Raw genomic sequence first — 17,505 nt, 5'->3', positions numbered from 1 at the left:
GGTTGAGAGTCCGCCTGCCAGTACAAGGGATGCAGGTTCATGCCCCGGTCCGGGAAGATCCCACATGCCACGGAGCAGCTGGGCCCGTGAGCCATGGCTGCTGAGCCTACGCGTCCGTAGCCTGTGCTCCGCACAGGAGAGGCCACAACAGTGAGAGGCCCACGTAGCGAAAAAAAAAAAAAAAAAAAAACCATATTTGCCTTTCTAATCAAAAATTTGATTTTTCACGCACTGCTGCAAATTTAAAACACACAATCATACTCCTTAGCTTAGCATAGGTATCCTTTCATGAGTATATACCTACCCTACTTTTCAGCTTCTTATTTTGCCTTTTATCCTCTTGTACTTATTTCATCATCACTCTTTGAATAGCATTTGGCCTGAATAGCTATCCTCAATCAATTCTCCACACCCTAATAAAATAAACTCTCTCATTCTTCAAGATCTTCATATAGATGACCTCCTCTTTCAAGTTTTCCTTGACTCCAAGATATAGCATCTTCTAGGCTTGTACTTTAAAAATATTCTGTGGATAATCTAGTAATGGTATTTGACAAATTATACTGGGATGTGTCTCTGTAAGTATGTATTTCTTTCCACAATATCTGAGTGCTAAAAAGGCAAGGGTTTCTTTGTTCCTCAGTTCCTCAGATTAGCAAGGGCTCTGATACACAGTAAACACTCAATATATGGCAAATAAATGAATGGATACATGTAAAAATGAGTAACAAGAGCAGAAAATGTTACAAAACTTCATTGAATGCTTATGCAGTATGAATCTGTGAGCTTGACACTGCAGCTACAAATACAAATGGGGAAGCATTTAGGTAAGGTTTTGAATGCTTTTCTCATTTATTTAAAGTAATATTTTCCCAACTGAACTTGAACCTGGGTAAATTTGTGCTCTATCATTAACTACTTTTTCTTGGAGGATTGTTATCTAGGGTTTTCTGTACAGCAAAGTATAAAAATCACAGAATGGAAAACAATTTCATTTGGTGAGAAAATCCTTGCAAGCTTCAGGTCCCAAACTCATTATTTATTTACTACTGGAGGCTGTAATCTTTACTCCAAAGAACTGCCCCATCATTTAGAGGTCTTAAATCTGCTGTTGAAAAATAACATACAAACCAGGGATGGTGATCTGCCTGAATCAAATTTGGCTTAAGACAAACCTAGGTCTAGTCCTGTAAAAAGAGCAAATGAATGAAAAGGTACAGACAGCACCAATGCTGCTCTTCCAGGCAGCTGATGCTGACCCTCCTCAAGCATCATTATTCAGCATAAGGAACTTAAATAAGGCAGGTCACTGCACACTCATTCTTTGAGCCTCAGTGACCTGTGAAGGCCTGGACCTAGTGACCTCTACGCCTCTACAGGAATATCCTGGTTTGTGGATGATGAAACATTTAGGGGCTTGATATTTCCAAGTTATTATTTAAAGCTGTTTTGATAGACACTGTAAAATTGTTTCTGGTATCGGACAGGAACGTCTGTGCATTGAGTGATGTTCATTTCAAGCACCAATGGTATGACCTTAAGCTGTTATTTGTTTTCTGAGGTTCAATATACTACTCCAAAAGATTACTTCCCTTTCTCAAAGGCTATCATTGAAATTTTTTTATTCTTATATTCAAAAACTAGAAATTAAAAAAGCCTCTGGAGGGCTTCCCTGGTGGCGCAGTGGTTGAGAGTCTGCCTGCTGATGCAGGGGACATGGGTTCGTGCCCCGGTTCGGGAAGATCCCACATGCCGCGGAGCGGCTGGGCCCGTGAGCCATGGCCGCTGAGCCTGAGCGTCCGGAGCCTGTGCTGCGCAACAGGAGAGACCACAACAGTGAGAGGCCCATGTACCGCAAAAAAAAAAAAAAAAAAAAAAAAAGCCTCTGGAGGTCAGAAATTGAGAGAGTGAATTGCTCATTGAGAGGTTAAAGCTGTGTGTGGGTTTACTGTTGTCATTAGAAATGGATCCTTAGACGTGTCCTCTCCTGCACCCAAAATAGGGTAATATGAATGTGTTCTTCTCCAAAAAAAAAAATGAACATTGTTTTATCTTTTAAGAACAAGTTAAATCATTCATAATGTGGTGTGAATCATAAAGAAACATAATCTCGGGTTTGTGTTAAGGAGGAAACGTGTACCTCTAAAAATGTACAGTGTCATGTGAAGAGAAAACTCCTCCCGAATATTGCTTGTTTTTTCCTTCCTGCTAATTTTAGAGGTGTTACCACACAAAACCTGCCTGCATTCAAGATGCAGTGATTGCCAGTGTTTCAATCAGATGGTACTGATAGAAGTGTGATGAGTTTGTACCAATAACACATTTAAAAATAATTTGTACTAAAAATATGCTCTGTAAGACTTAATTAACATCCAGAGTTCCCAGTTTATACACGAGATATAAACAGAAAATATATTTTAAAATCTTTATTGCAAGCTTGTATGAAAATGAATGTATAAATGAGGAAGAGGGTTGTGTAAGGCCATTTGCTAACTAGACAGCTTGGCTAAAAGGGATGTAAACCAGGAGAGGAGTGGGTGACAGATGTGATTTTTATCACCTGTGACCCCATGACTCTTATCATAAGTGGGCCAGATCACAGTAAATTTACTATTTTTTCTATGTCTTCTATGGTCAGATCAGAGGATGAAGCCCCTGCACTGTAACTGGGTTGTTATACCTGGGGAATTTGGACCTCAGGAACAATAGGTAGGAAGAGGGGATAATGCCATTTTAAAGTCTAAATGGCATCCATAGCCTTATAACTCTGTGCTAAATCCATATCAGTATCAGGGCATCCTCCACTAACAGGACTGTCTCCCTCCTCCGCCTGTTCGCCCATCCTCAAGATGCCAAGCTGACTGAGAGAGCCACAGAACTACAGCGCGGCGGCGGCGGGACAAAGCGCGCGCCCAGGTCCCTGTCACGAGAAGGAGGAGGTTGTGATGCGCGGAGGGGAAATGGCTGCCGAAAACAAGCCGGAAGAGCGTTTCCCAAAGTGTATTGTGCGGAATTAGCACCTGCTGCGTTCTCAACACCGTGCCACCTATAGATGATCATGGGAATAGCAATAGTCATGTAAAAATCTTTTCACCGAAAAAGCTGCTTGAGTGTCTGCCGAAATGTTCAAGTTTACCCAAAGAGAGGCACCGTTGGAACACTAATGAGAGATTATGATGTAGCAGTCCCTTTGGATTTCTTTTTCATAATGTGTGACCCTTCACCTTTGATCCCCTGACATGCATTACCTTGGTAACCATTTCATTTTTTAATTTAATTTCATTTTTTGATTTTGGTGTACAAGCTGTAATATTTCATCTCTCGAAGTGTAACTGGCTGATTTCCTTAAATAGAGATACCCCTCTGAACGATAAATTTGCAAAATGCTGTCTTTATTTTCTGTATTAAAATTGATTTCAATATTAAAAATAAAGTGTAATCTGTGTTTTCATCCTTTAAAAAAAAAAATACAGGGCTTCCCTAGTGGCGCAGTGGTTGAGAATCTGCCTGCCAATGCAGGGGACATGGGTTCGAGCCCTGGTCTGGGAAGATCCCACATGTCGCGGAGCAACTGGGCCCGTGAGCCACAATTACTGAGCCTGCGCGTCTGGCGCCTGTGCTCCACAGAGAAGAAGAGAGGCAGCGATAGTGAGAGGCCCGCGCACGGTGATGAAGAGTGGACCCCGCTTGCCACAACTAGAGAAAGCCCTCACACAGAAACGAAGACCCAACACAGCCATAAATTAATTAATTAATTTTTAAAAAATTAAAAATTAAAAAAAAAACTTACCTGCAGAAGTGGCTTGGCCGTGGGGAGAGTTACTGAAGATGAAGATGGAAAATATCAAACATGTTTCCCTAGGGAAGTAAATCCTCCTCCAACCTACTCTCCTCTAGTGCTTGCACGTGTTCACCTGGTTTTCTTCTCTAGCACATATTCTGTGGTCTCCTGAAAGGCGGGGACCAATTTAATTCTGGGCCTGGCATGAAATAGTACACAGTGAATGTGGACAGAAGAAAGAATGTACAGGGAGAGTGATGAGAGAGCATAAGAGGAAAAAAATGGAGAAAAGGGGAAGAGGAAGAAAGACATTTAGGAAGGAGATACTTTAGCTTAATTGTCTTAAGTCACCATCTATTGTATTCCCCCAAATGCCCCCTTTCAAATCTGCTTGTCATATAAGAGATGTCCAAGAAATAGCACCTGTTTAAGCAGATGTTTTTAAAACACTTTGTATATAAATTAGCAGATTTAATTTTTAGCTGTGGAGGAATGCTATGTGGTAGGTATCGTAAGAAAGGTAAATATTATCTTCTTTATAAAAAGAGAAACAAAATCTCATAGAGTATAACACTAGATTACAAATTCTGTTCTGCTGGATTCTACTTAGTTTTCAAGGTTCTGTTTGATCTCATCTCCTTCAGGATGCCCACCACAACAGCTCTAGTTCACAGTGCTTTCTTGGGTCTCTGAAAAAACACTAGAAAATAGGATTTAGTCCTTATCCAAATATTGCTTCTTGGCTTTGATTATGTTTTGTTCATGCACCTTCTTTCCATCTAGATAACAAACCCTTGGGGTATGCCATATTTTCAAACATCTGACAAAGAAAAGGAACTTAATAATCATTCTTTGATTGGTGGACCAGGGAGCATCACATAATACAGAATTACAGGGAAATATACATCATTTAAATAGATTCTGATTCAAATGCTTATCAAGGACCTAGAACTCTAGAAAATTTTAAAGTTTGGTGGGTGTTCTCCTGCCATGCTTATCTTTACCTTGAGTATATTTCAATATCTGTATTTCTTAGACTATGCATAATCTCTGCTTTATACCAACGGAGTCATTTCCAGTGGTTCTCCCTTTAAATGTATCTTCTAATTGGCTATCAGCACATTCTTTCCATAATTAGTCTACAGCAGTCACTTGCTTAAATCACCTCGGTGGTACCCTGGAGATTAGAGAATAGTTCAAATTCCTCAGTTCATCATCCATAGAACTTGCCATTCTCAAAATGCTTAATCCAATTTCATGGTTCTCTGTCTTCTTCCAGTGTCCAGGATACTTTTTCTTTACAGTCCAAACTTTAACTATCCTTTAAGATCAAACTCAACTGCTACATCCTTTCCAAAGACTTCTCTGGCTCGCGAGCTCTAGAGCCCGCGAGCCACAACTACTGAGTCCACATGCCTAGAGCCCGTGCTCTGCAACAAGAGAGGCCACCGCAATGAGAAGCCCACGCACTGCAATGAAGAGCAGCCCCCGCTCACCGCAACTAGAGAAAGCCCGCGCACAGCAACGAAGACCCAACGCAGCCAAAACTAAATAAATAAAATAATAAATTTATTAAAAAAAAGTGAGGGTAATAACAGAACCTTCCACATAGAGTGAGGTAATCCATGCAAAACCCTTAGAACAGTCACAGAATAAGTGCTCAAAGAATAATAACTACTATTAGTATCGTTATTAATGGTCAGGGACATTTTTTTAAAGGAGATGTATGCTTCTTATGAATCCTTAGAAGGATGAAGAAAGAAGAGCTAAGGGAATAATTTTATAAATTACATTGCTAGCCATTAGGTTCAGCCCAATATCAAAACCCATCAAAATTCTACGTGGTGGTTATTTTGATGCACATTTTTTTTTATAAATTTATTTATTTTATTTATATTTGGCTGTGTTGGGTCTTTGTTGCTGTGTGCAGGCTTTCTCTACTTGTGGCTCGCGGGCTCTAGAGCGCAGGCTCAGCAGCCGTGGCGCACGGGCTCAGCCGCTCCGCGGCATGTGGGATCCTCCCGGACAAGGGCTCGAACCCGTGCCCCCTGCATTGGCAGGCAGACTCCCAACCACTGTGCCACCAGGGAAGTCCCTTGATGCACATTTTTACAGATGTGGAAACCGGCCCAAAGAAGTTAAGAAAGTTTCTCGGAAGTATTGTCCAGTAAGAAGCAAAGATGGAAATCAAATGTTACAGTTCTGATTTCACATTGTGCACCTATCACTCTACATAGGGATGCCTGCTTCCTGCCCGTTTACTCATAATAAGATGTGAGTCACTAGGACTGTTAAGGCAGTGCACTGTTAAAGCAGAATCTGAGCTCTTCTCTGCCCACTCATCTAAAATGCCTTTTGTTCTGATGGCACAGTCTTTACAACTGGTAATGGAAGAGAAAGGGAAACGTATTCATTTCAATTTTATTTTAAAGGAATGTTAGAGTGAGTTAGGTTGGGGGAAGAATTTTGTCTTTTGACCAGTGTAACTAGACAATTTTAATCTTGAATTCTTTTTGAGAACACTGTCAGGCTCCAAGGAGCAGAACTAGAATACAGTCACTTCTCTCAATATGTGTTTAGGGATTGCAATAAAATGAAAATTTCTATCCAATAGAAAGCGCACTTTGAATTACTGATGGTCTGACACTCTTGTGTGGGTTTTCCCTTTTAGTGCTGAGTTACATGCAAATTTGGTGATGTTAAAAAGTCGTATTATGCTGTTTTAGAAAAGGGGTAAACAGTGAGATTCTGAGTTCATGATAATTGAATTTTAAACATTCCCCAATTTTTCTTCCTTATCTTAAAGTTTCACATTCATATCCTGCGGCCATCTGCAGTGTCTCAATGTAACAATCCATCAGCTTGATTTTAAGCCTATTCTATGCATGCCTCAAGCATAAAACATGCCTATCTACCAGGCCAGCTCAGAAAAATACTTACTTTGGAAAAATCTAATTAGTTACTGTCCATTATTTGTGTATGATAACCTCTGGCCGTGCACCTTAGTTAGGAAAGAGCTTGAATTGCTTTTTCTGGAGGGTGTTATTTGAGGTTAATTTTCACTTTTGTTTATTATTACACTGTTTCATCACCTGGAAATTACTCTGAAAATACCTGGAGGAATAACCAGTTCCATGTTAAAGTACTCTTCTCCATAACAAGAGAGCATAATTATGTATTCACATGTCCATATTTATAATTTGGTTTCATAACAGAACACACATGTAATTTCACAAAAATCTATCTGCATTGCATTTGTACAATTTAAAAGAAACTTGACGATTTCTTCAGTGAATTTTGAACTATAGGCATATCAGTATTTTATTATCATCTGCTTTACCATTAACAGCAAATTCAAAAAGAATGACTCCATACAGCCCATTCTACAACATTTTGACCCAGCACGTGTATGCTTTTTCCCCAGAGACTCTTTTACCCAGATAATTTACCAGTTACAAGTTGAATGTGCTACCAACAAGTTTTTTAGCTTTTAAATAATACTTTTTTTCTTTGTATCTAAGGTATTTTATTCGCAGAATCTGACAATTTTAGTATTACCTAAATCTTCCAGAATCCAAATTCAACATTAGTCCCCAAACCCAAATTGAATTTTTCTTCCAGTTTTATTGAGATAAAATCGACATACAGTACTGTATAAGTTTAAGGTGTATAGCATAATAACTTGACTTACATACATTATGAAATTATTATCACACTAAGTACAGTGAACACTCATCTCATATAGATACAAAATTAAAGAAAAAAATTTTTCCTTATGATGAGAAATCTTAGGATTTACTTTCTTAACTTTCAAATATAACATACAGCAGTTTTAATTATATTTATAATGTTGTACATTACATCCTTTGTACTTACGTATCTTATACCTGGGAGTTTGTACCTTTTGACTGCTTTCATTCAGTTCCCCAACCCTCCACCTCTGATTACCACAAATCTGACCTCTTTTTCTTTTCTTTTTTTTTTTTTGATATCTTTACTGAAGTATAATTGCTTTACATTGTTTTATTAGTTTCTGCTGTGTAACAAAGTGAATCAGCTATACGTATACATATATCCCCATATCCCCTCCCTCTTGTACCTCCCTCCCACCCTCCCTATCCCACCCCTCTAGGTGGTCACAAAGCACTGAGCTGCTGATCTCTTTTTCTATGTTTGTTTGTTTGTTTTTGAAGTGTAGTTGACCTACAATATTATGTTAGTTCCTGGTACACAACATAGTGATTTGATGTTTCTATACATTTAAAAACGAACACCACAATAAATCTAGTTACAATATGTCATCATACAAAGATATTACATAGTTATTGATTATGTGCCTCACACTGTACATTTCACACTTATAACTCACCAAACTTATTTTGCAGCTGGGAGTTTGTACCTCTTAATCTCCATTACCTATTTCTTGCCTCCCCCTACTCTCTTCCCCTCTGGCAACCAACTGTTTGTTATTTGTGTCTGTAACTCTGTTTCTGTTCTGTTATCTTTGTTTTTTGTTTGTTTGTTTTTAAGATTCCACATATAAGTGATAACATACAGGATTTGTCTTTCTCTCTTTCAGGCATATTTCCAAAACACAATTCACTTTTCCATCCAAGAAGTAATGTCTTACAAATTACTCTTGCATCTTGATCAAATAAAAGATCCTGAAAATAGGGACTTCCCTGGTGGCGCAGTGGTTGGGAATCTGCCTGCCAATGCAGGCAGGGGTTGGAGACATGGGTTGGAGCCCTGGTCTGGTAGGATCCCACATGCCACAGAGCAACTGGGCATGTGCACCACAACTACTGAGACTGTGCTCTAGAGCCCCCAAGCCACAACTACTGAGTCCTCATGCCACAACTACTGGGCCCATGTGCCTAGAACCCATGTTCCTCAACAAGAGAAGCCACTGCAATGAGAAGCCTGCACACCATGGCGAAGAGCAACCGCCGCTCAGCACAACTAGAGAAACCCCGCGCGCAGCAACAAAGACCCAGTGCAGCCAAAAATAAATAAATAAAATAAATAAATTAAAAAAAAAAGATCCTTAAAATAAATTTGTCTTAGTCAGGAAACTCAGCAACAGAGCTAGAATATCAACTTGAATGAAGTTTTCAATTACTTATATTTTAAATGGAGTTGGTCTACTATTGCTTAGATTTCAGACTCTAAAATATCATTTCCCTCTTAATGGGACCAGGACCCCTGTTTGTGACAGGATAAACCTACAACGTCCCATCATTCCAGAAGCTATCAGAGTAGGAAGGTCATGTCAAAAGGACTTAGGACCAATTCAAAGAAACTTCCTGTCAACCCCCCAAACAAAAAAGAAAGCAGTGAGGAACAAACAAAATGAAATAGAAAACATGGTGTTTTAATATAGATCATTCCATATTTAGTGTAAAAAAGAAAAAAAAGTTGGTCACCTTATAAGCATGCTAGAAGCATGCTAGACAAGTAACTTGTATAAAACATAAGTTGTATAAAACATAAGTAATGCTTTTGCCAGCAGGGTAACTGTATAATTGATTACAGAAAATTTCTTATTTATGGAAGTATTACAGCTGATAGTGAAGAATAGATGATAGCATATCACCAGTTTTCAATCCTACAGTGGGCCACAATGGATCTAGGCAATGATCATCAATGGCTGCTAACTTCACAGAACATTCCGGAGAAACTTAAGAACTTTCTGCATATCAGTAGTTTACATTCTAGGTTTATGGTGTTAATAATGGAGGAAACTGCACCTGAGCTCTGAATGTAGAGCATTTCCTAGGAGTTTGTTGTTCCTGTTTAAACATATCAGCACAGTGGATCTGTTTTTCCTTCCTTTCTCCAGCCAGCTTCTGCTTGTAAACATAGAATTTGTATGTCATCATGAATAGAGCAGGAAAACCCAAAGGACTACAACCTAATTGTAATTTCTAGTTTCTACAATATCTCTTCTGACTGTTATTAAGTTTCAGTCTCTACTGAGACTCGTCTGGTTCACACTCACCATAACTTCATCTCTGAACAATGGCAGTAGCCACCTGACTGTTCTTTTATCTACTCTGCCACCAGAATTGGCTTTCAAGATCACTGGGACCATCGCAATACTTCATTTTGCAGAAATTTCCCAAGATTTTGTCCATAGAATGCACCTATACCAACTTCTTCTGGACTTAATTCTTTCCATTTTACATTCTGTTACGTCCCTCATTGTAATTTACACTCTCAGTAGAGTCAACTATGCCCCAGGTCTCATGTGATCACATGTGCTATTCCGTAAGCCTCGACTACTCTTACACCTAGTTGTATCTTGTAGATTTCAACTTATTAAAACATTTCATGTGCGTGTGTGTATATGCATGCGCACACACATGGGCTAATATCTGAAACTGTAAAAAGTTGGATACTTGCAATAGGAAAGCATTTATTAATGGGCTTGAAGTCTGTTTCTGCTCCAATGCATGTGTCCGTAATGCAAATTGGCTCATATCCAATTAGTATATAGAATATTGACGCCAATAAAATCTAGAAGTCAAGCTGATTTATTCACAATTTTTTCCATTAATATTATTATGCTCCAATTTAGAGCAGCTAAATGCAACATACACAAAGGCAGCTGAACACAAACCGTAGAGGAATGGATTATTATACATGATGTTTATTCACCTCATTTTTTTTTTTTTTTTTGTCATGGCTCAGTTTGGACACCAGTCCTATCCCATCTTGCAAGTTCTTTCCACATAGTTCTCCTTAATCTGTGTGTGTTTTATCCTTGTCTCTATAATTTAGCAGCTTCAAACTTGTTTACACCCTTCTGGCATTGAGAGCATTAACCTTTATTTTAATGGAAAATTTTAAGATATTTTCTAGCATTTTTTTTTCATTTTGTACAGTTTAATTTTTTTTTTTACTGTGCCACTGTTGATATTGTATTGGTGTCATACTGTATTTTTCATAAAGGTATCTTCGTTTTAATTAGTTTGTTCAAAATTCTATTTGCCCTATTGTTCTGTTATTATTTTTTTTCAGAAGACAAGGCTATTTAGGGATGCATGTACCATGTTACAGCACTCAGTTCAGTAATGTTAAGGAGAAAACTTATAGCTATTCAGAAGGGGTTGCATCAGTCTCCCTCCCCCCTCACATGAGGATATGACTTACCTATGTTGCCCCTTCACTTCTAACAAACAGAAAGCTTGTTTAAACGTTAGTCTCCTTTGTCTCAGCTTCATTTAAGAGCCCTGACACTGTGTTTCCAAACCTTTACTTTGGCTGTGACTTTCACTTTATCACCCGTTTCTCTCCCTTTGCTCTAATTATTGCCAATGTTCTAAAAATAATTACCTTGTAATCTGTGATTAACAGAACGGCCCCCTGTATGACCTTACTATGTGATGGGTTTGAGTATTTTCAAATACATCTTATAAGACAAGCCATCTTTGTAAGATTCACTTACTGGTGTCTCACAAATAATATAAGGTCCATCAATAGCAAAGCAGTGGATAGTTCATAGTTTAATTGGTAAAATTCCACCTGTGTGCTTTGAAAATGTCAGTCCCCGCCTGGCTTGACTTGGGCATTTGAGGTTCCAAAGTCCAACACTTGTCCACTCTGCTCTTCCCAGTCTGTGGCCAGTAAGAGCTCCATGGTAAGGATGTGAATGGTGAGGTCTGGACATGGTCTCCACCGCCTTCCCAAGGCCAGTGCACAAAGCTAACAGCCCTGAGGACCTTCATGTGCAGCATCCTGACCTCTCTCTTCCTCATTCCAGCCAACGTGGCCTGGTCAGGCCACCCTTTGAATTTCAGATTTTACTCCACCCCCTCACTGGATCTGAATTCCATCGTAAGCTCCAGCCAGGTAAACTGGGAACTTTGTTTTCTGAGTTACTTTTAAACAATCCCTCTTCCCTGGGCTCAATCTGAAATTTTTTTTTTTTTTTTTTTTACTGTAACTGCATCCTGCTGCACATCTCTGTGCTTGAACTCTGAGTCAGCCACCCATGCAGAGGAGAATTTGCTTTCCAGGAGCCCTAGAACCATGTGTCCTCGTCCTACACAACTCTGCACGTAGCCAGACATAGACATCAGGCTTGCCTTGAGTCTGTGGACTCGCAAATGAAACTCCTAACTTCTCCTCTGATTGACTGGTCTTCCTTCCTTGCAAGTTTCATCATTATTCTTCTGGGTATCTTTGTTTTTTCAGTCAGGATCTCCTAACATGCTTTTGAAGAGGTGGGGTCAGGACCTTTTCTCCTCTAACAAGTCAGCCAATGTCTCAGTGGTTTAAGGTATTACAAGTATGATTCTCGCACATAACGGTCCAACATGTGTGTCCCTGGTCAGCAGGTGTGCTCACTAGTGCTCTGACCCACGTGACACGCGCATGCATATACACACACGCACATGAAATGTTTTAATAAGTTGAAATCTACAAGATACAACTAGGTGTAAGAGTAGTCGAGGCTTACGGAATAGCACATGTGATCTCTTCAGCACCTGGCTTCTAAGGTCACTCTGCTCTTTGCTTCAAAGTGCAAAGGGGAGACATTTATGGGTCAAACCTGGAAGTCGTGTATACCTATAGTCCTTTGTTGACAAAACACCTAACTCTTAGAGAAGCTGAAAAATGTAGACTCCCAGTGTGACCAGAAAAATAATAAAAGGAAACAAGGACTATTGATCCATAAGCAACCTTTGTCAGACACAGAAGAAACTATACAGAACACTGTAAACATATATGTGCCTCACCAGAAACCATTAAAATCATAGCATATACTTGAAATTATACTTAATCATGACAGACACTTAAAGTAGCTTAAAAATGTCTTTAGAATAAGAATCAGGTAAAATAACCACACCAGGCACAATAATCATGTATCAGATCTGGGAGTTTATAGTTAGGGAATTTAAAATGGTAAAACTATGAAAAAGAATATATATTATAAAAGTATATATATATATATATATATATATATATATACACACACATATATATATACACACACACATATATATATCTGAATCACTTTCCTGTACAGCAGAAATTAACACAAGACTGTAAATCAACTATTCATCAATAAAATAAATTTTAAAAAATAATAATAAAATGGTAAAACTACAAGGAATATGAACAAACCTAAATAATTTCCAAAGTTATTATCTTAACGCCATCTATTTGGATGACACCGAGGAGAAATATGGCAATGATTAACAACCGAAGCATGGTTCAGAGGGCTTGTTTTCTAATGAGGAGATCAATATGTAAATAACAGAATCTATGATGAAGTCCAGAGGAAATAACTTAGAGAGAATGAACGAAAAGAGATGTGGAAGGATCTTGACTTCTGCTGGCATCGAACTAACCTAAATGGATTGCCCGACTCGTGGCCCACACAGCAGTGATTTTCTCTGGCATTGTCAGTATGACACTTTCAAGGGTCATGTTTCAGTAATGAACTTCTCCTCCATTTGCTGAGACATCTATCAGCATGCAAATGTCAACATCACTAACCCCCTTTCTTAATCTTCTATTCAAATTCAAAAATAAATTACCTGTTCTCTCTAGGGTCAACCTCCCATATCTTGGAGATGAGCAATGATATTAAATTACTGAAAATAACAAGTGGATAAACAAATAAATTGAAATGGTCTCTGGGGAAATGCACAATGCACTATTGTCTATTAGATATATAGTCAGTAGTTTGTTTTCCTGCCCTTCTCGTCTGTTCCATCAACCTTCCCAGGAGAATGTCTCTCTAGCTCCTTTGTCCACACTGGCCACTCATATCATGCATTAGTCCATCATCTTTCCACGATTAATAGAGAGTCACTTTTGTGCAAGATTTTGCTTTATATCATTTGTGGAATATTTTTATGAATTGTAAAATTATCAGATTTATCATGGTATAAGTCTTCACACGCTAGCTCCTGGATTTTCTCCAGCTACATGTTCACTACTTCTAACTTCCTGTACACATGTACTTGTTTCTTTGTCATATTGGGCTCCTGTCAGTTCCCTGTTCCCTTTGCTCTGTGGATATTGCTCTATGTACCTAGAAGGGCCACCCTACTTCACTCACCTTGAAAATTCATTCTCCTCAGTCAAGTCTCATCTTAAGCTCCTCTTCTAGGAGAACTTCCCTAACATACCCTGCTAACTTTATTTCACCATGTTGTATTCTGCCACTGAATCTTGAACACATTTCTCCCATGGAACAGGCTTATGTATCTTTCTGTACCTGCGACTATTCACTAGTCCATGAACTCTTTGAGGGCAGGAACTATATTTTTTTCCTATATTTTTAACACCTGACACTCTAGGAACCCAATAAGTTCCTGTTCTATTGTAAAGCACAGGGAACTATACTTAATACTTTGTAGTAACCTATCAGGGAAAAGAATCTGAAAAAGGATATATATATTTTATATATATTCATATACATATATACAAATCATTCTGCTGTACACTGGAAACTAACAGGATATTGTAAATCAACTATACTTCAATTACAAAAGAAAAAACAAAGAATCAATCAAGGAGTCTATGCCTCCATTGTGGGAGATAAGCTGTACACACAAAACCAAATCTTTCATTTATTTATTCATATATGTATTTAGTACCTTCTCCCTGTGCCAAGTGTTGTACTTGGCAGGAAGAACAAAAAGGATGAGTAACACATGGCGCTTGATCTGGAGGCGCTCACTTTCTTATGCAGCAGTAGACATGCAAATACCTTATTTCAGTGATGCTAAGATATTATTGATCATAACATATGCCATTATGTTATGTGCTACTAACACATATAAAATACTGTCAAAGCAACCGTGACACATTGCACTTATTATGTAGAATTCTTACTTATTCTTCTTGAAAGAGCCTTTTAAGACATTTCAAATTAAACTGGTTAACTATTCTTAAAATGTCTTCACATTTGAACTTTGATTCTTTTGAATCCCTTTTCAACTCAGAGGGGTGCCTCCTGGGTTTATCCAATCAATATTATCCTCTCTGCTCAACATAAGCATTCATTGTTGTTGCTGAGCTTCTTAAAATAATTCATGAAGAACTAAAAGCCATTCAGCTAGGTTTGTAATATTAACTCCTTTGAATGTTGCCCAAAACTTCTGATTTGTCACCTTCCTCCTCTCCTCTCTACAATTAATTTGATGCTAGGGGTTAAAAACATTTCCACATTTTGCTTCTGGAAGTTTCTTCTAAATTCTGATGGTGTTGCTTTTGATGCTTGTGCATGCACAGGCCATGACACGGACATCATCACTGATGTTTTAATTGACAGCAACTATAAGATGACATTGATTAAAAAACACATCCCGAGTTCAGAGATGTGAAAATGTGAAAGTCAATCAATCAATCAATGGCATTTTAGAACTGACAAAATACAGCATAATCTATCACAACTACTGCTAGAATCATTATAAGCAGAGCACATTACAGGAATGCAGAAGATCATTTGATTATTTTTGCCAGATGAATCTAGGAAACCTCTGCATAGGTGTAGAAATAGTGATATTTAGAGTTGAATTTGTGATATTTGAATAAAAAGAATGCAGAATGAGTGTAACTTAATATACATTGTTATGTTTACACAAATCTTGTAGAAATAGATGGCAAGTTTGACTTTCAGGTCTCCAATGAGATTCACATAGAACAGGTGAAAAGTGTCATAAATATTTCACGGAAATAATCTTACGTACGATGTGCATATATTAAATATCGACTACTGAAGATATTAAAACTTAATGTCATTTTTGACAAAATGAATGTTTTAAGGTGAAGAATATTGTACAAAGGTGCACATTTGTTTGCAAAATATATTTAATGTTTAATGGTATCAGTGAAGGTAACTTCAAATTGGAGACATAATTGAATTTGAAATGCATAAAATTATAAAAAGAACAAAATTTAGGGCTTCCCTGGTGGTGCAGTGGTTAAGAATCCGCCTGCCAATGCAAGGGACATGGGTTTGAGCCCTGGTCCAGGAAGATCCCATATGCCATGGAACAACTAAGCCTGTGCACCACAACTACTGAGCCTGCGCTCTAGAGCCCGCAAGCCACAACTACTGAGCCCACATGCCACAACTACTGAAGCCTGCACGCCTAGAGTCCATGCTCCACAACAGGAGAAGCCACCGCAATGAGAAGCCCGCGCACTGCACGAAGAGCAGCCCCCGCTCGCCGCAACTAGAGAAAGCCCACGTGCAGCAACGAAGACCCAACGCAGCCAAAACTAAATAAATAAATTTTAAAAAACCCCAAATTTAAATATTTTTATAGTAAAAATAATTATTACAAGTCTTATTTAGTGAATAGAATGAAAACACAAACTCTCTCCAAATGTATATATACTATTACTACTGCTTCTTGCTCCGTAAGAAAAAATAATGACAACAACAATAACAACAATAATTATCATTTATTGAATGATCGATACATGCCAGGCACTGTCATAAGGGTTTACATGGATTTAACTCATTTAAACTCTGTGTGATAGGTACTCTTATTGTTCTGGTACAGAAGATGGGGAACCAGAGCGGAGCCAGGTTGTCTAATCCCAGAGCAGAGCATCTTCACCAGCATCCATGCCATTGCTGAGGGAGACTTGAGGAAGATACAAGACAGCTGGCCAATGGGCAGAGCAAGTGGGCTTTGGGAAGGACAGTGTGGCCCAGTAGATGAACACAGGCCTTCAAGTCAGGTGAATCTATGTTCAAGTTGTGACTCACCACTTATCTGTTACATGATTTAGGACAATTTCCTTAATCTAGTGGAACCTCAGTTTCTTCCTATCAAAATTGGATGTATTATCTATCTTGCAAGAATATTAGGATAACTAGAAACAATGTTTTTCTGAAGGATCCAAGTAGAACAATCAAATGATTATCTGTGCGATAAATTCTCAAGATAATGGGAATCTACAATAGAGGTTAGGAAAGGAGCAGCTAGAACATGATAGGAAGGGAAGACACTTAAATGTGAACAGAAGAGAACCAGAGTTTAATTCTGTCTCTATGAGTCCTTATCTGTGTGCCTTTGAGCAGGGTACTCCAACAACTTGAGTCAGTTTTATCCTCTTTAAATAGAGATGGTAATACCTGCCCCTGCATTGTAAGATGAGTAAGAGAATCTGAGTAAAGCACAAAGCACAGAGTTCCACAACTATAAATACTAGTTGCTGTTCTACTTCTCCACCATTGCTCCCCATTAAATTTAGTCTAAGAGATTATTATATTATTAGTAAGACTTTCTACTGCTGAATACCAACCAATTTGAAGGGAGGGTGGTATCGTCCATGGATAGGAGTCAAAGACCCTTCAACGGACATGACCGTTACATCTCGTTTGCAATTTAGAGAAAGTGTAATTCAATCCCTTGCTTTACAAGAGGAGGAATCTGAGACTCAGTGGTGGAGAGACACGTCCAAAGGACACGAAGCTGCCAGTGCAGAGCTTGGCCTCATTTCCATCTGGGGGCATCAGGTCAGTCACCATAGTCATTTCCTCTGGGCAATGTTAAAAAATATAAAAAATCAGTGAACAGGAAAAATACTCCTGTGCTTCTTGTTTAAATGCAATCTAAAACTAATAAAGGAATGATAACAGCATCCCCGCTCAATAAGATTAACATGTTCTAACAGAGGTTTTTTAAATTTCAAATATTTCTCATACTTTTAAAAATGTAAGCCTCACACCTGCCCTGTAAATTACA

The 17,505-nt window shown here is 38.5% G+C and overlaps 1 protein-coding gene across 1 annotated transcript; it reads left to right on the top strand.

The window, feature by feature from the left end:
• Positions 1-2,946: 2,946 nt before the first annotated feature.
• LOC132531779 (calmodulin-binding transcription activator 1-like) lies at positions 2,947-3,355 on the top strand (the record flags this gene model as incomplete). The annotated part of the gene is made up of 1 exon (XM_060169823.1): positions 2,947-3,355. A coding segment is annotated over one exon (231 nt), but the record flags the coding sequence as incomplete, so codon positions are not given.
• Between the last annotated feature and the right edge of the window lie 14,150 nt (positions 3,356-17,505).

This window comes from Lagenorhynchus albirostris, chromosome 13, assembly GCF_949774975.1.
Source record: "Lagenorhynchus albirostris chromosome 13, mLagAlb1.1, whole genome shotgun sequence".
In the NCBI taxonomy this organism is placed as follows: domain Eukaryota; kingdom Metazoa; phylum Chordata; class Mammalia; order Artiodactyla; family Delphinidae; genus Lagenorhynchus; species Lagenorhynchus albirostris.
The sequence above is the reverse complement of the archived record's forward strand: the minus strand, read 5'-3'. Positions and strand labels throughout refer to the sequence as shown.